The sequence below is a fragment of the Apis florea genome, unplaced genomic scaffold (assembly GCF_048593485.1).
Source record: "Apis florea isolate Af1SG1 unplaced genomic scaffold, ASM4859348v1 contig_3203_pilon, whole genome shotgun sequence".
Lineage (NCBI taxonomy): Eukaryota > Metazoa > Arthropoda > Insecta > Hymenoptera > Apidae > Apis > Apis florea.
Genome location: NW_028256723.1, coordinates 595,961 through 619,186, shown reverse-complemented (window position 1 = coordinate 619,186; position 23,226 = coordinate 595,961). Strand labels below are relative to the sequence as shown.

The 23,226-nt window shown below is 28.7% G+C and overlaps 4 protein-coding genes and 1 long non-coding RNA gene across 6 annotated transcripts; 3 read left to right on the top strand and 2 right to left on the bottom strand.

The window, feature by feature from the left end:
- The first annotated feature begins 143 nt into the window (after positions 1-143).
- On the top strand, positions 144-2,134 carry LOC100865265 (uncharacterized). Its single transcript, XM_012486911.3, has 4 exons — positions 144-533; positions 636-1,132; positions 1,215-1,406; positions 1,471-2,134. The coding sequence occupies exons 1-4, from the start codon at positions 280-282 to the stop codon at positions 1,722-1,724; spliced, it is 1,197 nt and encodes a 398-aa protein (XP_012342365.1). The 5' UTR covers positions 144-279; the 3' UTR covers positions 1,725-2,134.
- On the bottom strand, positions 1,750-5,150 carry LOC100865503 (uncharacterized). The gene is made up of 5 exons (XM_012486909.3): positions 4,990-5,150; positions 4,652-4,696; positions 2,269-4,339; positions 2,136-2,163; positions 1,750-1,998 (listed from the first exon to the last, which is right to left on the bottom strand). Exons 1-5 carry the CDS (start codon positions 5,041-5,043, stop codon positions 1,980-1,982), a joined length of 2,217 nt encoding a protein of 738 aa, XP_012342363.2. The 5' UTR covers positions 5,044-5,150; the 3' UTR covers positions 1,750-1,979.
- A 261-nt stretch (positions 5,151-5,411) lies between these two features.
- LOC100869033 (uncharacterized) lies at positions 5,412-10,125 on the top strand. 2 transcript variants are annotated; one of them, XM_003693871.4, is made up of 5 exons: positions 5,412-5,887; positions 6,223-6,444; positions 6,517-6,723; positions 6,824-6,997; positions 9,986-10,125. In XM_003693871.4, exons 1-4 carry the CDS (start codon positions 5,749-5,751, stop codon positions 6,973-6,975), a joined length of 720 nt encoding a protein of 239 aa, XP_003693919.2. In that variant the 5' UTR covers positions 5,412-5,748; the 3' UTR covers positions 6,976-6,997; positions 9,986-10,125. The 2 variants fall into 2 exon arrangements, with proteins under 2 accessions (XP_003693919.2, XP_086766934.1); XM_086910808.1 differs by lacking the exon at positions 9,986-10,125 and having other exon boundaries at positions 5,635-5,887; positions 6,827-7,108.
- Positions 7,701-20,739, bottom strand: ltl (leucine-rich repeat-containing larval translucida). The gene is made up of 8 exons (XM_086910807.1): positions 20,029-20,739; positions 16,659-16,827; positions 14,595-14,728; positions 13,831-14,092; positions 12,794-13,069; positions 12,126-12,371; positions 11,670-11,871; positions 7,701-9,613 (listed from the first exon to the last, which is right to left on the bottom strand). The coding sequence occupies exons 1-8, from the start codon at positions 20,427-20,429 to the stop codon at positions 9,396-9,398; spliced, it is 1,908 nt and encodes a 635-aa protein (XP_086766933.1). The 5' UTR covers positions 20,430-20,739; the 3' UTR covers positions 7,701-9,395.
- LOC105735557 (uncharacterized) lies at positions 11,677-12,067 on the top strand. Its single transcript, XR_015292764.1, has 2 exons — positions 11,677-11,930; positions 12,000-12,067. It is a non-coding gene; the product is annotated as an uncharacterized LOC105735557 (long non-coding RNA).
- Positions 20,740-23,226: the final 2,487 nt, after the last annotated feature.

The window sequence follows — 23,226 nt, the reverse complement described above, 5'->3', positions numbered from 1 at the left end:
ATGTATTTATTTTCATCAATTTTCACAAGATGGCATAAAATATATTTTAGCTATATGATCTTATACTGTGGTAATAATTTTGTGAAAAAATTATATTATATTGATACATTAATCTTATCATATTATTATAAAATATGGGAAAGAAAAGTACAGTGTAATATTTATAATACAAAATTATATATTCTTTATTTTGTATTATTTTTTGCAGTTATACACCTTATATCCTATTTTGTATCCTAACCTTGATTCCTATTAAAAAAAATTATTGTCATTAGTCCAATGGCAAATATAACTTCAATGTTGTCAATAGGACAACGACATGATATTTGTTCTGAAGATATTACCAACAATTGCACAAATGTAACTGTTTCTGATACTGGTAATGATTATAATAATTCAAAACTTTTGGAAGAGTTACAATGTTTTGTATGTGATGCAAAGATTCAAGGACGTCATTATTCTTTGGCTACATGTAGAACACAAATATCAAGAACTAGAGTAATAGAAAAACTTGGAGAATTAGTTGGTGAAAGGTAGTATCTTATTGCAGTTATTATGTGAACATTATACACATTTCAGTATCATTGTATTCAAATTAAATGTATTATAATTATTCTTTTTATATAAAAATATAGATATATGGTAGTAATATCGGAAGATGATGTAATTTGTCGAAGTTGTGCTAATCTTATTAATACACTTGATAGACTTGATGTTGAAATGTGTAATGTACGTGATAATGTTTTGAGATTTTTGGAGCAAAAATATTCTTTGGAAAAAGGAGAACTTCTTGGTAATAGTGAGAAACAAAAGCGTTCTCAACCACCACAGATAACAAAATGTAACAGTCAAACTGTAACTACTTATCAAAATAGGAAAGATGTTATTTTATCTTCAAATATTACTGAAAAGCCCAAACATAAAAAAAGTAATATTTGGTTGCAATGTGATAAATGTCAATATACCACACTTCATAATTCATTTATGGTCCATCACATTAGAGATCACATTAAACAAAAAATATTTTGTGATAAATGTGGTGTACAATTTTATGAAAGTCAACAAGAATCACATGATTGTAATGTGAAAGAACACATAAATGATCAGGCTAGAGTTCAAGATAAACAAACAGGTTTTCTAAAATATTTACTTTTCTATAATTCTATAATGATTTGCTTCTGTGATCAATAAATTATATTCTAAATGTCTTTCAGAATCATCTTTGAAAGATATTGATGAAACTATACTGGATATTCCAATTTTGGAAAAAAGTATACAACAAAATGTACCAATTATGACTATTGAAACATATTCAGAATCACAAATTTCAAATCGTAATGAAAATATTCCTATAATAAGATTATCAAATTCTGAAAATTTATCAATACAAAATATTTTAACTTCTGGTAAGAATTTAAGGTTCATGTTTAATTAGAAAACATTTTTTTATAAAATGTTTTTTAATTGTAGATAATATTTCTGCAACTGGTCAACCAATATATGTACGTATTTTACAACCTGTTGAAATTAATGAAACACCAACACATTCCTCAGTGATGGCATCACATTCTGATGGTATCACAGATTTAGCTATAAAACTTAAAGACAATTCTGAAAAACAAATTTTAACATTAACAGAAGATGGTAATTTGGAAATGGCAGAAATAGCTTGTTGGAATGATATACAATCATCTGAATCACAATCTAATATAATGTTTCAATAATTTAGTTTATTAAATTAGATTTATATTTGATTTAACTATTTTTATTAATATCACAAATAACAGTTATTTATATTTAATATAACATAAATGTTTTTTTTAACTTAAAAAAATCAGCATACACTTTCAATATGTTGATTTCTTATTTTGTTTTTTCACTGCTGTTTATTTGAAAATTACTTTATTTGTTTAATAATTTCCAATCCTCTGTCTTTTAATTCCATTTAAGATAATGTAGTCTGTAGTTTATGTTTGTTACTAAGATCCCAAATGGGAACTAAACATAAATATAAACAATATTTATGAAATAAAAATGGAATTTTACATTTTAGTATAAGATATATAATTTTATATTATATAGATATTATGTCGTATATTTTATTTGAAAAATTTGAAAATACATATTAAACTTACTTGCTGTGACTAAGATTCTTTATATTACCTATAACAAAAATCATTTATAGAATTTATTTACATTTTCTTTAATATTTAATGTAACACATGTAATAGTTATAGTTTAATAGTTATTATAAAATATTTATATTACCTATAAGTATATTTTTTACATTATCATTGAAATAACGCACAGCGTCGGAAACCTTGTGAACTGAATTCTGAAGTCCATCAAATACGTTTTTTATATTATTTTTCGTATAATTTAATCCATTTTGTATGGCATCTTTTACATCATGAAAAATATTAGAAGTAACATTATTGACATTATTAATTATATGTTCAATAGCATCATTAGTATCATTGAGAATGACATCAATGGTATCATGAATATCATTCAAAACATTACTTATTAGAGATCTAGAATCTTTTGAAATATTATGAATTATTTCTTTTAAATTTTTTTCATAAGACGTAATATTTTCAATATCTTTTAATGAATTTTTTGTAATGTTTTTAATATTATTGAGAACATTAAAAACTTGGTTTTCAAGTTGATTAGTTATATTATGAACATCTTCCTTGGCATTGTTCAAAAGATTGTTGGCATCTTTCCTTAATTCAGTTAAAGTATTGTTCAAAACGATAGCTGTATTTTCTTTAACGTCTTCGATTGTATTTGTTGCTTCTGCTACAACTTGAGCAGACTTCTGTATGATTACCTGTATTTTTTCTTTAATTATATTTGTTACGTGGTTTATAATCTCGGAAGTTTTATTTTGGACATATTCCAAAGTATTGTTTATGCCATGCTCCAAATTATCAAGCACATTGGTAACGTTTTTAGTAATTTCTTTTATTTTATTTCTAATAATTTTTTTAGCCTGCGAGGCTTCTCCTTTTAATTCACCGAGTTTGTTTTTAAGATATTGTAATTGTTCTTGTGTTTTATTTTTAAGATTAATTACGACTTTCGAGATTTCTTGTTTTACTTGTTTCACATTATTTTCAATCGTTTGTGTCACATTGTATAAGAATACATCATTTTTAGACTTAATATTTTTAATATCGTTCTTGACATTGTCAATAATCTCTAACGTAGAACTTTTTACATATTGATAAATATTTGAAACAATATCTTTTATTTTATCTACAAGTCGAGAAGTATTTTGCTTGGCTTGTTCAAATTGTTCTTCAAGAATTTCTTCAGTTTCTTTTAAAGTATTAGCAGTTTGGTTGACAATTTGAGATAACTTTTCATTTAAATCATCTATGACTTCAATCACTTCTTCTTTGACCTCTTCAACATCTTCTTCAATTTCCTGTTGAAATTTTTTTGCTGCCTTTTTGATCTCAGATATTGTATTGTTTACGATTTCTTTCACTTCATTTGCAATTTTAGTAACATTTCGTTTGATTTCTTCTATATTTTCATTCAGCGCTTCTGAAACTTTATGAAGAACTTCATTGGTTTCGTTTTTCAATTTTTTCATTGAATCTGTTATCTTACTCATAGCATCTTCTGCATTTTTTTCCATTGATAGAAGATCTTTTTTTGCTTCTTGCCATATTTCTACATCTTTTTTTTCGATCTTTTGTAATTCGTTTAATGTAATATTTTTCACTTCACTTAAAATATATTTGGCTTGTTTTTCAGCTTCATTTATTGCATTTTCCAGAGAATAAATTGTATTTTTTAATTTTTCATAAGATTTTTCAAAGAATTCTTTAAATTCCTCGCGTATTTTTTGCGAGATATTGTTTCCATTTTCTTCAAGTTTAGCTAGATCTTTCTTCAATTTTCTGTAAGCTTTCAAAAGTTCCTTCTTAAATGCTTCTGTCTCGTTTTGTACAATATCTCTAACATGTTCAAAGGCATTATGGGTTTTGTTGTTAATATTATTTAAGATATTTTCTATATTACTCGTAACATTTTGAAAATTCGCTTTGGAATTATTTTCGATTGAATTGAGTTTGTCTTTTACATTTTCCCAAATATGTGTAGATTCATTTGTTACTTGTCTCAGTTCATTTTCAAGTATATCTTCTACAGATTCTATAAGTTTTTCCAAATCATCAGTAAGTTGAGAATTTTGATTCTTAAAATCAGATAAATTTTCATTGCTTCCACTATTACTGTCATTATCATTGTCATTGTCATTGTCACTGTCACTATTATTGGCATTGCTATCTTCCTGTGAGTTTGCTTGAGAGCTGTCATCAAACTATGACAAGATTTTTCATTAAAATTTATATTAAAAATTTTTAATTTTATTATCAGTTCAAAAAAATTAAATAAATTTGATTATTTAAAAAACTTTTACTTAATATATGATTTTTTATTAAATTCTATATGAAAAATAAACAAGTATATTTTGATAAAATATAATACTATTAATGTAAAGAAAGAGAGTTAATATTAATATAAAATGAATTTCATTATTCAAAATATTAATTAATTTAAATTTTTATTAATATTACTAATTATTATAATTTATTATATATAAAAATCGTTAGAATTATTAATTAATACATACCTTAACAACATTTTCTAATTGATCCTTTGCATCAAACGTAAAAGCCTATATTAATAAATTTTATGAAAAATAGTTTTTAAATATAAAAATATTTTTTGAAAAGAGAAGAAAATCATTAATTTACAATAAAAACTGCTAGTTAAAATAATAATACAATTTATTAAATGTATTGGAAGATGAAAAATTATTGGAATATATATTGGAATATATATATATATATTTATATTATATATAAATTATTGAAATAAATAATTAAGTTAAAAATAAATAAAAAATTACATAGTAATTTATTTTCGAAATATTTTCAATAATATTATAAAATAGAATATTATACGTACAAGAACAGCAGTAATGCTGAAGATGATGAAAATTGGTAAAAATTTAAACATCATATTTGATGCTTATGCTTGTACTTAAACTTTGAATGAAATAAGAAAGATCTATGCTGTGATTCAAATGTGATAACAATTTATATATATGATAAGGATATGATTGGCATCTGTATAAATAAAAAACAATATCATTAAATAGTATTAAAACATTAAGAGAATTTGAATAATAATATTTATTCATTATTACGACTGATTATATGCCTTATCTAATTCAAATAACTCATTAACTTTTTTTTATTTGAAAATCAAATACATAAAATAAAATACGCATTAAATAAAAGTTAACAATATTATATTAAAATTTTCATCATTAAAAATGTTTTTAAAAGTTAATGTTGATTATATTTTCATATTTTTTCTTAATATTTAATTAATTTTGAAATTTAAGTTTGCCGCGTTATCATTCTTTTTTTTAAGATATGTAATATAATTCATTCATCATATAGAATCAAAAACTATTAAATTTTATTTTAGAAATTGAATAAAATTATTTTAAAATAGACAATTTTATAATATTTCATTATTTAAATATGAAGAATATCTCAGAGTAATTTTTAAATTTAAGGTTATAAATAGTAGTAACATTTGTCCAGTTTAGTGGTAGCACTGTTACTTCAAAACTTAAATGGCTACGCTAAGTATTGTACGTTAAAATGTATTTTAATTTAATACGTTAAAAACAGACATAAAAATCACATATTGATAATGGAAGAATTTAATATTGATATCGCACATGTTCTTCAGAATAGAGATTTTAGTATAATACAAAAGTTAAAATCATATTATTCTAATATTCAAACAAAAATTGCCGCTAAAGTTGAAGATGCAACCACACATAAAATTGGTATGTATACGTATATATATACATATATATGTGTATATTATGTATATATAAGATGCATTCCTAATAAACCTATATATATAATAAATATATTACATATATTAATCGATTCGTTTTATCTCATAGAAAACAAAAATACAAAAAATATATAAGAGATGTAATAAAAAAATATTTTCTTTTTATAATTTAATCTGCTTGTAATGTAATAAATATAAAAATGTATGTATCATAAATTTATTTTTTCTTATCAAATTTTTAAAAATAAATAATAATTTGTCTGATATATGATAAACAATAATTTGATAATAATAATATTTCTTTATTCCTTTTTTTTCTAGAATTTATTGAAAAAAGAACACAAAATGGTAACAAAATATCAGAATTACAACAGGAAGTGGAAAGTTTAAAATCTGAGATAGATGCAACAGATTTACAACAAAAAATCGTAGATAAAAAAATTGCCAATATAATAGAAGAACAAGAAAATTTAGAAGAAGAAGTTAACAAAACAAAATCAAGAAGAAATAGTTTATCTATTGAAATTGTTGAATTAAATGAAGGTATCTTCTATAATTAGATATATATATATATATATAATTTTTATATTGCAAATTTTTGACATATTATTTTAGAATCAAAGAAAAGAAAAGAAGAAAAGTTATTAAAATGGAAAAGTATTAAATGTGCTTGTCAAACTTATAAACAACATTTAGATTTTCGAATACGTTTAATCAATAGTAAAGAACAAGAACAAATTAAAGTATCTTTTTTTATAAATGATACTGATATAAAAGATGAATATTTTGTACTATTACTTAATCATAATGATCAATGGAAAGGTATGACATTTGTTTCTAAAAATTATAAATGTATAATATGAATTAATTGTTTATAAATTAATAATTAATATGCGTATGTAAATAATTTTATATATTTCAGTAGAAAAAATTCATCCCACACTTAAAAGTGAACATTTAACGGATTTTAAAGAAATTATTGATTTTTCTAAGCAAGTAGAAATTTCAGATATAATTGCATTTCTTTGTAAACTTAGGCATATTTTTCTTCAATATTATTTAAATATAAAGTAAAACTAAAATCTTATATATACTAGTAAGTAAATATTTGTTTAAATAATTAATATTTTTAATGTTTTTTATGTAGTTAACTATTTTATAGAATTATATAATATAATAAAATTAATACAAATTTTATTACATATAATATAAGTTTCATTACATATAAAAGACTTCCAATACTATATATTTTACAAAATTTAATATTAATACGATCTTATTAAAATGTTCAATTATTAATAATTACAGTATTTCTGATATTATTATGAATATTATGTCATTATATCATGTCTTAATTTATTATGTTCATATAAAAACAGTAAACTGCTAATCACAATGAAAATAAATTATTTAAATTCTAAAATTACAAAGAAATCTCCATTTGATTTTTATTTGTGTACATAAAATCTATGTCATATATATATGCTAAATTGTTAATTTTGCTAGATGGTTATAAATATTATCTAAATTTGATTTTTTCTTTTTTAAAATTGATTTTATTTGTTTAAAAAATTATTTCAATTTTAAAATTAGCAGTCAATATCAATAATTTTTGGTAATGAATGAAATGAATATGTAACATTCTGTATAAATTCTTAAAAATATTATTTTTTATTCATATTAGAAAAAATTCTAAAAATTTCATTTTTTAAATTTTTGTTTTTATTTGAAAATATAATTAGATATATGTCAATTCATTAATTTACATTACTTTTGTTCTGGTTATTCAAACAATCTTGAATGATAAAAATTTATTTATTCAGATTCGTCTAATATCTTGCGAAAATTCGAATTTTTCGCTTATTATACTTTACATTAATTCGTATATTAACATAACTACGTACGAAATATTTACGCGTCTTACTCGTACATGGAAAGGGCCAATTGATTATGTATGCGTAGCAGCACGTTGATAACAATTCATCCCTATTGGCACGAGTTAACGAGAGAGTCAATTGATCGCCCACTGCCAATCAGTCCATATCGCATACACAACGTAAGTTAACAGATTTCACTTACACTATTGACCTGCCCGATCGTTCATTTACTCGATCATTTAGGAATTTAATTAAAGATCGAAACGTCGACGATGGGAATTGATGCACTATTATGATATACTAGCCGTATTCACGTTGTCTATCAGTTTTGATACGATTAATACCTGTGTACAAATTTTTATCTATTATATTTAATTTAAAAATTCATTATTAATATAATATAATATAATATAATTAATATAAATGTGCAAATATTATTCCGGAGATTCTATATATTATCTTACACGATATAATTGTACACTAGATATTAGACGTATTAACCGATGTCATTAATGAATAATCTAAAGCAACATGAAAAATCATGATACACAGTACGTCACATAAGCGTTATGGATAATACTTTGAAGTATGGATGATTAATGATAATTTCGAGTTCAATTAAAAGATTAATTTGTTAATCGATCTCGAAAGCTTCGAGTACTCTTATTAATTATTTATACCGTTTCTATAGCGCAGTTTTTTTTATACTACATACATATATAATTATTTTAACATATTAAAAGATGAAGTAGATGAAATTTTTAAACAATAGATGCAAATTGGAATTCGAAATAAAACATTCGAAAAAACGTCGAGCTCTAGTGTTAATAAGATATATAAGAAGTAACGAAATTAATGACTATTTACAACGTAATAATATCATATTAATAATTATAATTAAAAAACAGAAACATTAATAAATTGTTTCTGAATCTCGATAAGAATGATTTTTCGGCTAAGCGAATATATAAAGTTTTTTTTTTCTATATCGAACACATGAAGAATTGTTCTGTGCGAATTATACGATATGTGATCAAAACTTACTAAAATAAATATATATTTCTCGTTACTTAATAACTACATATAACAAATGTAGTAACACATCTATCGATTAGAGACCGACGTCTGATCGCGAACAATTGTCAGTTGTCGATTACGAGATTAATCGCATATGAAATTTTTTATGATGTCATGATGTTAATGAATGTCTGTTTGTGTATATATGTGTATGTATGTATTATTCTATTATTATAATTATTATTATACAACGTTTTTTTTTTTTCATTTGCATGCTTCCAAGAAATTCACGCAAGCGGATTAGATTAAACGAACTAAAACGCCTGTCGAACGTGAAGGGGAACGAGGTTACACCAAGATTTACACCGCCCATTTCCACACACTTTTAGTTTATCACAATGAATACCAATAAAACGAACTTTTAACATTATCGTTTCTCACGTGTGTCTATTCGTGTGTAGATATTGCATAGCTTCACACAAACGAGTAACTGTTAATCGAAGAATTCTTCTTCTCGATCCTTCATTTTTCTTCGTTTTCATTCAAACTTTCTTTGTCGATTGATCACATTTTAGAATTCTTATTCTATTTTATAATGAATTACTCAAGTGTCGCGGCGAAAGAAACATTTCCTCCGGAAGCAGCTGCCGCGGCAGCTAACAACAGCGTCGGTGGCAATGGCGGAAGTGGCGATGTTTGTTCGGTAGGAGTCGCCACGGTAGTCGGACAATTATTGGCAACACCATAAACTTTTGCGTGATTAACTTCGAAAGCCACGGTCAGGTCTGCGAGTCCAGGATCACACAACACCGGATTATCTGTAAGCAAAAAACATCGGAATATCGCAAGGGGAAGCTCTTCTTTTTTTTTATGAAGTATCGTCAGCAAGACAAGATAAGTAAGAAGCTAGATATGAGTCTGTCTGGCGAATTTTTGAAGCAATAAAAGCATCATTATACAATTATGATATCATAATAGTTCCTTAAGATCTATTGAAAAAATTATTCCAGATTTAATATGTCATGATACAGAAAATGCATATTTGCATCATGATGATGAATTTATAGGATCTCAAAAATTTCATGAATATGCATATATATATATATATATATTGATTTGATCATATCTCACGAATTCGATAACATAATAATAAAAAAAAGCAATAGAATTATCGTATCATTCATTTGCAGATTGTGAAAAAGAAAACTTCAATGAAAGTGAATAAAAATCTGAGAAAATAACAAAGCTAACTGAAATAACAGAATTGAACGTGATAACGGTACCACGAAAACTTGTATATGTTTAACAATAAATAACAGTTAACAATCCATCTTTGGTATACAATAAATAATACGAGATGGCGCCACGACGGAGGTTATCATTATAAAATGTAACTTATAACAAAATAATGTACAGCTTGGGAGCCAAATGGAGCCACGTTATTATCAAGCAGTAATTTATTTTCTGCCGACACCGACCACTCTCATGACCCGTTCCCTCATTCTGTCTCGTTTCTTCTTTCATCGGTTGGCCTCGCGACATTTAACGATGTGTTTATTAATTACGCACTGGCGCCCATTCAACGCGTCTGCGTTCCACAAAGACGTTATCCTTTTGTGAGGGTGGAAAACGAAATCGAATGACCGTTCATATCGTACGATCGGATGACTCGACGTTGTACGAACCAGACGATTACGCGTATTTGCGCATAATACGTTATTAAGAATATTATAAGCATTGCTTGTTTTCTCTTTCGATCTTATAGTACATCAATATTAAAATTATTCTTTATTATTCTTTATTATTTATTCTTTATATCGTATTTAAATATATATTTTTTTTAAATTTCTACGATTGTGTCAGCTTTATCAATAGAATTATTATTTAATATCATTCAATTTTAAGAATTTAAATTAAGAGTTGAAAAATTTTCGATTTTGTTTAATATGATCTGCAATTTATTAGAAATTTAGAAATTAAAATTTCCATGTTTTATGGAAAAAAACAAACAATAAAAATTTTTATTCAACAAAATGATATTCCTAAATGTATGAAATCATATACACCTGTGTTTATCGTTTTTTATTGCGCAATAAAAAAAAATTCTGGATTGTAATTTATCAATATTTATACATTAAACGAAGCATTAACTTTCTATTAAATCAATTGCAAATGTTAAATATAATTAAAAAAATAGTTTAGCAACTTTTGTATTAAAAGTAAATTAAAATTAAATTTATTATAATATATATTCATAAAATAATGTCTAATTGCAATAGTTTAATTGGAAGATATTCACTTGTCAAATTCACCAACAATTCAAAAACAATCTCGAAATCAAAGAAAAATTTAATATTTTAATAATATAATAGAATTTCCCAAACTATATTGCAGATATTCATTTATTGAAAGAAAAATCTATTTCAAATTCAATAGATATTTATATAAAAAGAAGTATATATATTTTTCTTATTTATAAAAAAAGTTTTTTTATTTTCTTTTTCTTTTTTCTAATTGTATCATTTTACAATAATAAGCATTTTAAAAATAATGAGATTTTTTATTTAAAAAAAATTTTATTTATTTATTTGAAATAAAATTTAAATCTAAAATTTAAATATTGTTATATTAATTATTTTATCAATAAATAAATAATGTAAGAAATAATTAATCAATAATCAAATAATTCTCCTTATTTAAATTTTATGGAAATTTACGCGACTTTTATAAGTCATCTCTAATAATTTATTTTAAATATCTAAATGTATAAAGAAAGAGATAAAATTAAGGCTAAACAAATTTATTCAAGTTTCATTAATAATATAACATTCACGATAATGTACTATTATAATACTGATAATAATTTGAGCTTACCTTGCAGATATATACGAAGCACATCTGGCACTCCGTGAACAGTACACCGTGTATTTGCCACAAGTTCCGGCATCAGAATACGTATCCGATTCGCGCTCACGTCTGCCCAACAGAGAACGGGAAATCCACGAAAGTCTCTTTCAGATAACGTTACTAAACGATTATGTGATGCATTCAGTTCTTCCAGAGAAGGAAGCCATGTCTATACAGAAATATCATGATTATAAATATGGTAATAAGGAAACATTTTTTTCGAAAAAGGTATCATTATACATCTATTTTGAGATTTGTATATATCACATGTTTTTTTAATTAATCATTGATTTGTAGGAAAAATTTAATTCTTTAACATTTCAATGTATGTTCAATATCTGAATAAATCAAATATTCTAATGAAACTATACAATCATTCGATAAAAACAGGTGTGTGAATTAATTTCATGTATATTAATGTACCTCTGATGTATCTTCAAGAGTGGTAAGCTCATTATGAGAAAGATCAAGTACTTTTAGACCATCAAGACCTCGTAGATCGCGTTGACCAATTGTTGGTCCTAAAGCATTATGACTTAGATTCAACCTCTGCAATTCCTTCATTCCAAGAAACAAGGAACCATCCAAGCTTCGTAGCTCGTTATGCTGAAGTCGCATATCTTGAATATTTCCGCCTGCCGTTTCATCCCCTTCCTCTTCTACTAAATTCTATAAAAATAAGTCGACGAGGATATAAAGTTATATATTTTTTTATATTTGATTAAAATTTTTAACCAAGTACATTAAAATATATTTCTTTATAGATTTATCTTAAAAATAATAAGTAATAATATTTTTTATTTGCAATATGAATATTTAATCCATTTGAAGAAATATTATTCTATTAAATTCATTCATATATTTGGAGAAAATTTTTATATCTAACTTATATACAACAAAATATTTAAATAGTTCAACATATATGTCAAATATGTTGGTAAGCAAGAAGTAATATGTCGATAATGAATATTAATTCTTTAATATTATATTTCAATTCTATTTTTTAGAATAATAATCAGAATAATCATATTACAAATAAAAATTATCAAATGTTCCTCTATATAAATTTGAAAATACATTTATTAAAGTACCTCTGATGGCGTTCTTCCTCTGTGGAGCCGCGCGATTCTGTTGTTCGAGAGATCAAGCATTCGTAGCTCGCGCAGACCACGAAGTGACGCGAATGAAAATTCACGAAGCTCGTTGTGCGTCAAATTTAAACACTTGAGCGATCTAAGAGGGTAAAGGACACTGTTGCCCCCATTTCCGTCGCCATTATCACCTGCGCTATCCAACGATTTTAGAGAATTGTGCCCAAGCTCTAAGTCCTCTAACATTTCAGCTTCTATGAAATCCTCTTCCGTTAACTGAGAAAAAATATTTTACTTATAATATTATCTTTAATAATATTTCTTGTTTTCTATTTATTATCTTATTACCATATATATATATATTATTATATATTTTATATCTATTTGTATAAATTTCTCATTTAAATTCAAATTTTATTTTTAAAATATATATTTTACTTCAGAAATAAAACAATTTATTCGTTTAGAAAATCATATCAATATTATAAGAATTAGAAATTTGTTTAGAATTATTATTATTAGAAAGAAAATTATATTAATTTGTTAAATATGAAATCTTTCTAGATTCTGATCGAAAATATCTATCAAACGTTGACGAATGACGAAGAAGACCATCGAATACCAGCCGTCCATTGCAATAAAAATTTAATCCGCGAAACGGAAGCGCACGACATAATAATTACATTAGGATGTAGTAATTGACTTAATGCACGGAACATTGAACGAACGCCTCCACGCGTTATCATACATCGCGATCGTGCACTTGCACTTCATATGAGTATCTACATGTTTTATAAACCACTATTGCTTCGATATCAACATCATACTTATAGATGATATTTATTAAATTAAATTATAATTTAATAAAATAAATTAATATAAACTATTTTACGATGTTATAAACGGAATAATATATTTCTTATATTTTTGAGAAAAAAAAAATACTTGAAGTAAATAAATGATAATTATTTTTTCTAATATATTATAATTAGGGGATTAATATTTTGTTAACGATATTATTGATCATGATTAATTACCTCTTGCAGATCGTTGTGCGAAAGTTCGAGAAATTTCAATCGACGTGCCTTTTGTAGCGTACCATCCAAACTGCGAATCTTATTGTGTTGAAGATACAGACTTTCCAAACGATGCAGGTAACGAAATTCCACCGGCAAGTGAGTTAATTTATTGTCCACGGCGTAGAGCATCTTCAGATTATGCCCAGAAGACGGTAGCTCGCCATCCAGAGACGAGAGCTCGTTGGCGTTAATTAGCAACCACTCCAACTGATTCAAATCTCTGAAACAAGATTAAGCCACGTGCATGGCGAACCTCACGTTCCGATAAAATTCGCTCCAAAAAAAAAAAAATAAATAAATAAATAAACCGTTATTTGCTTTCGTTAGATGAACAAAATGAATATTTCTTAATTTTTCTTCTATTTTTTATCTTCTTATTATTTTTCTTTCTCTATTGATCCAATTAAAAAACAAAGAAGAAGAAGAAGAAGAAAAAGAAGAGAAAGAAAAAGAGAGAGAAAAAAAGAAAATGATTCTTAAAAATTATACATAATCTCAAACATGTGACTAGAGATCGCGAGCTTAATTGTTCTCTCCTTTGCATATAATACGCGTGCACGTTTGCTTAATCATTCGGCCGAGTCCAAGGAGCTTGGTTCTTTGCATCAACGATGAATAGAGCCAATTAAGAGCCACTGTCGGAATTGTAAACAGGATGTCCGATACATTCTAGGAGGTTCGTGAATGGACGTAAATTTTCGGTAATCAAGAAAGTGTCGTACCGTAAGGTTCGATTCAGGCTTTGCAAATGATTGCGGCCGACGTGTAAGTGCTTCACTAACGGTGGTAACGAGCCTGGCACCATTTCTGAAATTGCATTTCCGGCCAGAAGAAGATGTTGTAATGTCGGATTGTACTGAAAATCATAGGTAAAAAAAAATGCATTTTGAGAATACATATATTAGAAGGATTTTTAATTATATAGATTTTTTTTTTTTTCGTATTATATATTATTTCGTATAAAATAAATTTATCGCTTGATTTATATAAAAACAGTGCGTGAGAGCGAGCGAGCAAACGAGCAAGAGAGAGAGAGAGAGAGGGAGAGAGAGAGAAGCAAGGAGGAAAGGAAGAAATGAAAGATGATTTAAAGAGATAATATTTAGCAGTATCGACAAACGCGATTAAATACGAGGATGTGCGACGTTTAACCAAGAATGGCGTTATATGATAAATATTAACAGCTTACTGAAGCAACATTGTTTTATATATAGCGAAAATTTTTTGAACTATACTGAAAGTTCATGATGCAACGGAAGAGTTTAAAATGTTGTTGTTCGCATTTACTGAAACCGATCAACTCGAATCAACAGCTGTTTACAACTGTCAGACGATAAACATTTTTCTCTGATAATTCATCACATAGGCGGTATTGTTACATCAAATTTATCTGTTTTTCTCCTATTTACATATATTTAATAGAATGTTCAGAGATATTTAATTCACTATAAAGTGCATGAATAAGCATGAATTTAGCGTATCTCGGTTAGTTTAGAGAACATTACGAATTCTTTACTTTCTTTTACTTATAAAAATACGAATAATAATAGATTTAACTTTATGAGCAAACGTGTCATGTATAGAACATATGTAACATATGGCTCTCTAAATAGCAACGTTTGCGATTATTCTTCTATCTTCTCAAGATTGAAAAATAGTTGGTCTAAAAAAGAAAATTAATTTTTTTGAAAAAAAAGTTTGCACACAAGTTTTTTACATTTCTATTTTTTTTATTTTTTCGTATTTTTCTTTTCTTGTTTTGTGAATAAGTGTGATAAATCACACAGAGGCACGAATCGTAGAAAAAAATTCTCATAAGTAGTACGATTCGTCTGGGGAACGATCGGCGGACAATTCTGTGCACGTGGCCAGTCACGTGCGCGACAAGCGCCAGGGAAACCCCATCAAGCTCTACTAGCTGTCTTCCTCTCTTCGAGATGAATTGTTCGTTCATACGCAGGTTACAAATATATCATGAAGTCGCGCATAGTGTGTAAAACGTGTTTAAAAGAAATTACTTTTCTATCCTATTGATTTTGTTACAATGAAAAAAAGTAGAAAATTAAAAAAAAAAAAGAAAAATGAACGAATAAAAATGAAAAATCTTCGATCGGATGATTCTCGTATATATATGTAACATCACGTAAATGTTCAACGTGCCGATCTGAAACGATTTTTATATAATTTATGATTTATTTATTTAATATCGCTACATTGAATATGTTCGCAAACGGTCGATCATTCGATCATGCGAATCAGATCAGACTTAATCGGTTCGATAAATGCAAATCTTTGCAGAAATATTGAAACGGTCAAAAAAGGTTACGTCAACTCTTATATATTGATCGCCATTATGACGTATTTATAATTTATTTTCTTCCTGTTTATAAACTGTTTTGATGTTATCACTATCGGGTGATTTATTTTTCCATTTACCTTCTCCATTCATATTTTCCTATAAGCATTTTATATAAGATATTAAGAAAAAAAAATAATAATTTCAAATAATTGAAAAAAAAATTAATTAAAAAATTTCAGACAATTGAAACAACGTATTTGCAAATCGTGATCAATCGCGTCAGGGAATCTCAACTACGTGTTTAATATTTGCGCATAAATGATCGATAAACAGTTTGATATATTACGATTCAGAGTTCTTACGCGTCTAGAAGCGCATAAGAAAGCTTCGATTCCTGAACACGTGTCTCGATGCATTTATATATTCACTCACGAGGAAGAAAACTAATAGGCAGTGATGAAATGTTCTTATGAGTACGCATGCATACCTTAAAGTCATCCGAGTCTATACGATTTATCCGATTTCTGCTGAGATCTAGGGTCCTCAGTAAAGATAGATGAGACAGAATATGTCTTGGTATCGACGGTACTTCGTTATCCGCGAGACTAAGATATTGCGTTCTTCCCAACCCCGCAAAAACTTCACCATCTACGAACCTACAAAACATCAAGTTTCTTTAATTCTATTGTGCACAGATCTATTTTAAATAAATTTCTTATTAACGCTCAAGATCGCATATTTTCGCATCAAAATCATACATCATCGTGAAATAATAATTCAGATATTTACAAGGCATACGCATTCCACTGCAATTCAATTGAGCGAAACGAGTTTATCACAATCGAACGAGAAATTTCATTGATTCGAAGAAATAATAAATTTATTCGCAAGAATTGTAATGCGGATTCTTTGTCTTATTATTTATAAAACATGAATTATTTTCTTGAATGGCGTAGAAATTTGCTTTATCAAAATAACTTCGTTATTTTAAGATTAATATCTTAAAATAATTAAGATTGTTGAAAATGATGGCCGAAATAATAAAAATTTTCTTGTCCTCCAGAAATTTGGAATATCATTTGCCGATAATGCGTTATCTTCTTACGTACAGAGGCGAACAGAAAGCTAACAACATGTGGCCCTTGAAAACACATAGCTAACAAGCGATATACAATCAATCCTCAATTATCTAAAGTGAAGCGAAGTTATCGTTTATTGTCCTAGTCACGGATCAACAAAATGAGCTTACATTTTTTCTTGATATTCGAATTAAGGAAAAGGATTGTTATATATTAAATACAAGATATAAGAACGGTTATCAAACCGTTTAATCATTTGTATTTCGACAAATTTCCATCATGAATCATTAAGTTGTAAAGACCCCTCCGATAAAATATAATTTTTTTAATTGTTCTAGAAAGCTCATATCTTTCCTCATAAGATACAACTTTTATACAATGTATATTATTTTCATGATATATATATATTTTTCATGAAACTATATTAGAATTATAGAAAAAAATAACGTACGAAACTTTTGTAAAAATATTTGGCTTATAATATCTATGCATATCGTATCTCATATTATATTTCAAAAAACAAATCCATCTATTCCTAGAAAGAATAAATAATTTATTAAGTATCATATTAGAGCAATTAATTAAATATAAAAATTTAATTAAAAAAACAAAAATATCTAATCTGCGTTTCTATTTTTCAAAATTTCTTTTTTTTTTTTTTTTTTAAATAATTGAAATTGTCATATAATCATACTTCTAGAATTGTACAAATCTTTATCAAGACATGCAAGTTCAAAACGAACGGACCAGTGAAAAATTTAACTGTAAAAACCAAGATGAGACACGGTCATTATCGTTCAATTATTCACATAATGTTGGCTCACAGCATTTCGTTATTTAATTATTCCAATACGATAAGCGCAGGGCTTCTTCTTCTTGATAACTCATTCGAAGAGGTCAGGCACGATTAAGATTTCATTCTCGCGCCCATAGCTTTGCCTCTTTTTCTATCTTTCGCGAGGAACGACGACGATTGATGATTGTTCGTCCGACGTGAACTTTCGTTTTTTTCTCATCTGACCAAGTATCAGGATAATCAAGGAAGACCAGTGCTCGTCCATTATGCCCATTTGAAGAGACAAAAAGGACAATATTTGCATACTAACTAGAAACAAAGAAATTCTCGTCATTTTTCATACATCCATTTTTAATCGATGATAAATTGATGATAATTAACGATCGATGAAATCTCTCATCGACTATATGATATATATGAATACATTATTTTTTTCTGTAAAGCAATTATTTTTTCAAGGACTCATAACAAAGACATGAATGTTACCTTTATAATCTTTATTCCGTTGTTTCTCGAATCTTAATAAAATTTGATACATTAATTCGATACAATGTGGGAATTTCTGGGATATTGAAACTTTTATTTTTCGCCTTATTATCGAATTATCGACGTATTATTTAATATTTTATCTGAACAGAATATAAAATATAACGTATAAGCAAATAATATCTTTCAAAGATAAATGAGAGGACAAAGATTATAGTAATTATACCCAACGTATACAACACGTGCATTAGAATTAATGTATTGTAAATTGAAGGCCTTTTTGCAGGTATTTATAACTGCAAAACGCATCATATTTTTATTGAAATATTTTCCATTTCATTTTTTCGAATAATTTGAATAGAATTCTTCCATTAAATTTAATTGTAAAAAATTTTTTGTGTATAAAATAATTTTATCAGATTCTAGAATCGTTTCTTTGTTGCCTTATAAATGTCTTTATTCGCAACATCAAACGGTGACCTTTTGTGAACAGATTGTTGCTTGTATCGATAATGTATACGATACATTTGTAAACGTGTTTTTTTATGAGTTTCGAATGACAAATATATGTCATAAATTTTCTGTTATCCTTTCTATACACACGTTCCTTGAATTTCTTTCTTTTCACGCTTACAATTCGCTTATACTTTATACTTTACGAAAGTTGTGACGACATTTCGTAAGTGATTAAGGAACTTTATGGTCAGACAAGCGGGATGTGGTCAGACGACACGTTAAACATGGATACGTGAAGTCAATGCTATAATAAAATTTAAAATTTTTCATATTAATAAATTTTATAAAATAAAAATTTCTTATTGATAATGATAATAAAATGATCGTGATATTTTTAATACATATACATTATCCAGAGAGATTTTTTATTCATCTCGAGACTGAATTTTCACCTAAAATTTCCTCTCACAAGGAATAAACTGCGCAAATAAATTGGATAAAAAAAAAAATAAATAAATAAATAAACGAATAAATAGAACTTCTAGGAACGTGATCACTGTAAACGCGTTGTTATACGTGGCCTGATATCATTTATCCACGGATCATTATCGGCGTCGCACAATTTTCTTCATCCACAATGGAAAAACTCGAGGAATTTCAAATTGATTTTACGTCTTTCACATATCCATGAAGAAAATATATCTTGAAGAAACCGCGAGATTGCTCGGTGAGCGAAAATCGAACTCGTACTATCGTCTTAAACTTGAGCAAACTTAACTCATACTCAACGTGCTTCTGAAAGGAAAAACATTCAAATTCCTGAATGATGAAACGAAGTGGAGAAAAAAAAAAAAAAAATTTCACAATATTGGGATAAGAAAAAAAAAAGCGATTAGAATAATTACAAAGAAATACACACAGACACACGAAGAACACGCAACGAAACAAACGGATTTGTTTCAGAAAAATTGTTCTATTCTACAACTGATAAATCTACAAGATACAGGTCCCGTTCGATGCAGGTAAACTTACACACTCACCCTAGTCGATCGTGATTCAACTCGAGTTTCGTGATGGACATCCGCAGCTCTTTAAAATCGTGCCGCGATATATCCCTGAGATTCGAATGCGCGACACGTAAGGTAATCTGTTGTTCAGCGGTGAATTTGCCCCTTAACGCCCCTGCCACTTGTTCGAAAGAGTCCATTTTCTCGCACACGACCTCGATCCGTTCCCCATGCCCTCCATGGTGGCCGGCGTTGCTAGCGGTTGCAGTAGCGACCGCGGCAGCTGCTGCAGCAGCGGCGGACTGGCCCGGGTTGATAACGGAACTGGAGAACTCTTCCTGTCGGCAGGTGCACGGGCTTATCTCGCGGCGAACGGCACAATGGAGGCTCGTGCTAGCCGCCAACCCTAAAAGCGTGTAAAGCAGCCCTGACATGGTGGTTCGAATGTCAAAATACGGCCACCACTGATCACCATCCAAACGGGCCAGTAGAGAGGCCCGCGCTCGTCGACAGAGGTGATCCTTCCCCAGGGATCATGCGCACCCCCTTGATACCAACCACCTTCTACCGATCCTTGTCCACCTGATCTTCTCTGTCTCTGTCGCCACTACCCTATTATATATTCGACACTCACACTTCGTGTTATTATTGATATACCAAATATCCAAGTTACACGACACAATGTTAAGATAATGTTATAATCACCAGATAATGAATAAAGAGTTGTTGTTGTTCACTTATAAAATAAAAGCGACGGACGAACGATTCGGTTCTGAACGAGTCGAATATCGTTTCATTCAAACGAATTCAAATTCGGATGAAATTTTGGTTCGAAGAAATCATTGGTGATCGGGATAATAGAAAGGGAAAGTCGGTACCGCCGATCATTCAATTTCGAACGATAACGAAATAAGGGTTGTTTTCCTTTTCCAAGGTAAATTGTTATTAAATGGATCACAAACGACACTTGGCCACTCTCTTGTTTCACCGATAGATACCAACTCTTAGACTGACACTGGCCGGATACGACTGACAGCTACGTATTATCTACACTGTCGCGATCCACACCCCGACGGGGTATATATATTCACTGCTGAAACGCGGGTGAAAGCTGGCTGCTGTGTATCTATCTCCGTTTTTCTCTCTTTCTTTTTCTCGTCCGTGCCGGACACGAAGGAGGCTTATCGTCGCCAATGGGCCCTCCTCTTGGCGCCACGAACGCGGCAACGGCATTAAGCCGCGGCGCGCCGCGCGAGACTTACTTATAGTCACAACGTCGTGCCGTGGCGCGGCGCGGCGCCGCGCCTCCGGGAGGGACTCCTCTCAGGACTCGTACATTATGTGCGTACACCAAGTGGATGTCCCTCTTCTTTTCCCTCTTCGTTTCTATCTTTTTATCGATTTTCACCTGTCGATCTATCATTTGCCGTATCGTGTTTCGCTTCGGATCGGCAACCATCGGAAATCAAGCACACGTGAAACGTACTTCCTTAGTTCCGTGGTACAACTTCTATCGCGAGATAAGTCTTCTCGATTGTGATAGATGGTCAACAATATCGATAACGATAGAAGGCTACTTTTTGCTCGTTCCATGATTTTCACGAGTAAAATCGATTTCGTTCTTTTTTTTTTTTGAAGAAGATGCTGCACTGCACGTTTCTCACTGCACAGGCAGCAAGAAGCATCGTCAATCTCTCAATGCTGGCGCACTGCATATGCAAAGGCGTGTTTGCACCGATAAGAGGAGCATTGCTCAACTTTTGACCTTTGCTTAGCCGCTTCAGGGTTCGTAGGCTGAAAGAAAATACCAGATAATTCGCTCGTGGATCCCTATCTTTCTTTTCACTCTTTCTCCCTTTCTCATCCTCTCTCCTTGTCCTCTGCTCGTCGATATCTTACCCACTCTTTTCCTTGTAGTCTTTCTTCCTCCATCTTAGTGGCTAGTAAATGATACGTACGATCGACAGTCGGACCTAATAAACAATTGATACTATGAAACATTTTGAACGATGTAAACGCGTTATCGTTACTCGAATTACATATTTTCAAGTTTCTTTTTTTTTTTTTTTTTTTTTTCTTTTATCTCTCTTCGGTCCATAACACTGATCGTTTTCTCATCTGATAGTAGACGTTTTTTAATCCCGACTACTTCGTGCGCGATAACATTAATTCCAGATGCTTATTACATTCTGTGCGCATATGCAAATTTATACACGATGTAAGACGTGCTTATTAAAATTTACATGTAAACAAGATGTGTTTAATTGCGATGCATTAATACGATATGCAGGATAACTTCTTTATCACCGATGAATATCTTCTATTTTTATTTTTATTTTTTATTTTTTTTTTTCTTCTTTTACTAACAAATTTGTCAATGCAACGAGATCGGCATCATCCTTTCCTTCGAATCGCATTTTAGAAAGCATGGCTAAGCGCCATACGTATCCCAGAAGAAGAGAGGGAGGATGGATTTTGAGGTAGGTGAACTGCCAAGAACGCTCTTGGAATGTTGGTTCGGTGAAACTTGTGCATTTTCATCGCTCTCTTTTCTTTTTTTTTTTTTTCTTCTTGTTATTATTATCGCTCTGTTGTTGTGTTGAAGTTTGAAATATGAAAATCGTTAATCGATATATCTATTGATAATCTCGATGAAACCTATACTCTTGTAGTGATCATTTTACTTGATCAAGATGAATTTCGAAATAAATAAAGTAATAGGAATATTTCTGAAAAGAAATTGATTCAGTAATAACATACATTTTTCATCATTTTCTTCTTTATTGCTTCCATGAATAAATCATAAATTATAAAAAAAGTGCATCTAAAATATAATATATAATATAATATAATTGAGTAAAATTAATTCTCATCGTTTCGTATCATTATTTTATTTTCATACCTCGTATCATTTTTGTTGACACACTCAATTTCGCGAGCTGTTAAAAAAGTCCTCTTGATCCCCTTATAGATGTTATCACTTGCGTTGTCGCGATGAATTTCGAAGCAGTTAGGAACGCTACTGGAATGTTAATCCGTTGAAGTTCTCGGTCTTCTTTTTCTCCTTTTCGTCATCCTCCCCGTTTTTGCCGTTGAGCTACTAATCTTTGTAAATGTTAAAAAGTTAGCAAGGACTGACACGACTATCAAAGTATGTGTCAAGTTGGTACACGTGTCTTGTCTTTTACGTGGTATAACACAGGTCACGATCCTGCAATTATCTCAGGTACA

Coding starts and splice junctions, on each gene's coding strand:
- LOC100865265 (XM_012486911.3), top strand. CDS start 280: ATGGCAAATATAACTTCAATGTTGTCAATAGGACAACGACATGATATT. Junction 534..635: donor GGAGAATTAGTTGGTGAAAG/GTAGTATCTTAT, acceptor ATAAAAATATAG/ATATATGGTAGTAATATCGG. Junction 1,133..1,214: donor AGTTCAAGATAAACAAACAG/GTTTTCTAAAAT, acceptor AATGTCTTTCAG/AATCATCTTTGAAAGATATT.
- LOC100865503 (XM_012486909.3), bottom strand. CDS start 5,043: ATGATGTTTAAATTTTTACCAATTTTCATCATCTTCAGCATTACTGCT. Junction 4,340..4,651: donor AATTAGAAAATGTTGTTAAG/GTATGTATTAAT, acceptor ATCTTGTCATAG/TTTGATGACAGCTCTCAAGC. Junction 2,164..2,268: donor TGTAAAAAATATACTTATAG/GTAATATAAATA, acceptor TTTTTGTTATAG/GTAATATAAAGAATCTTAGT.
- LOC100869033 (XM_003693871.4), top strand. CDS start 5,749: ATGGAAGAATTTAATATTGATATCGCACATGTTCTTCAGAATAGAGAT. Junction 5,888..6,222: donor TGCAACCACACATAAAATTG/GTATGTATACGT, acceptor TTTTTTTTCTAG/AATTTATTGAAAAAAGAACA. Junction 6,445..6,516: donor AATTGTTGAATTAAATGAAG/GTATCTTCTATA, acceptor ATATTATTTTAG/AATCAAAGAAAAGAAAAGAA.
- ltl (XM_086910807.1), bottom strand. CDS start 20,429: ATGTCAGGGCTGCTTTACACGCTTTTAGGGTTGGCGGCTAGCACGAGC. Junction 14,093..14,594: donor AGCCTGAATCGAACCTTACG/GTACGACACTTT, acceptor ATCTTGTTTCAG/AGATTTGAATCAGTTGGAGT. Junction 9,614..11,669: donor GCTTCGTATATATCTGCAAG/GTAAGCTCAAAT, acceptor TTTTGCTTACAG/ATAATCCGGTGTTGTGTGAT.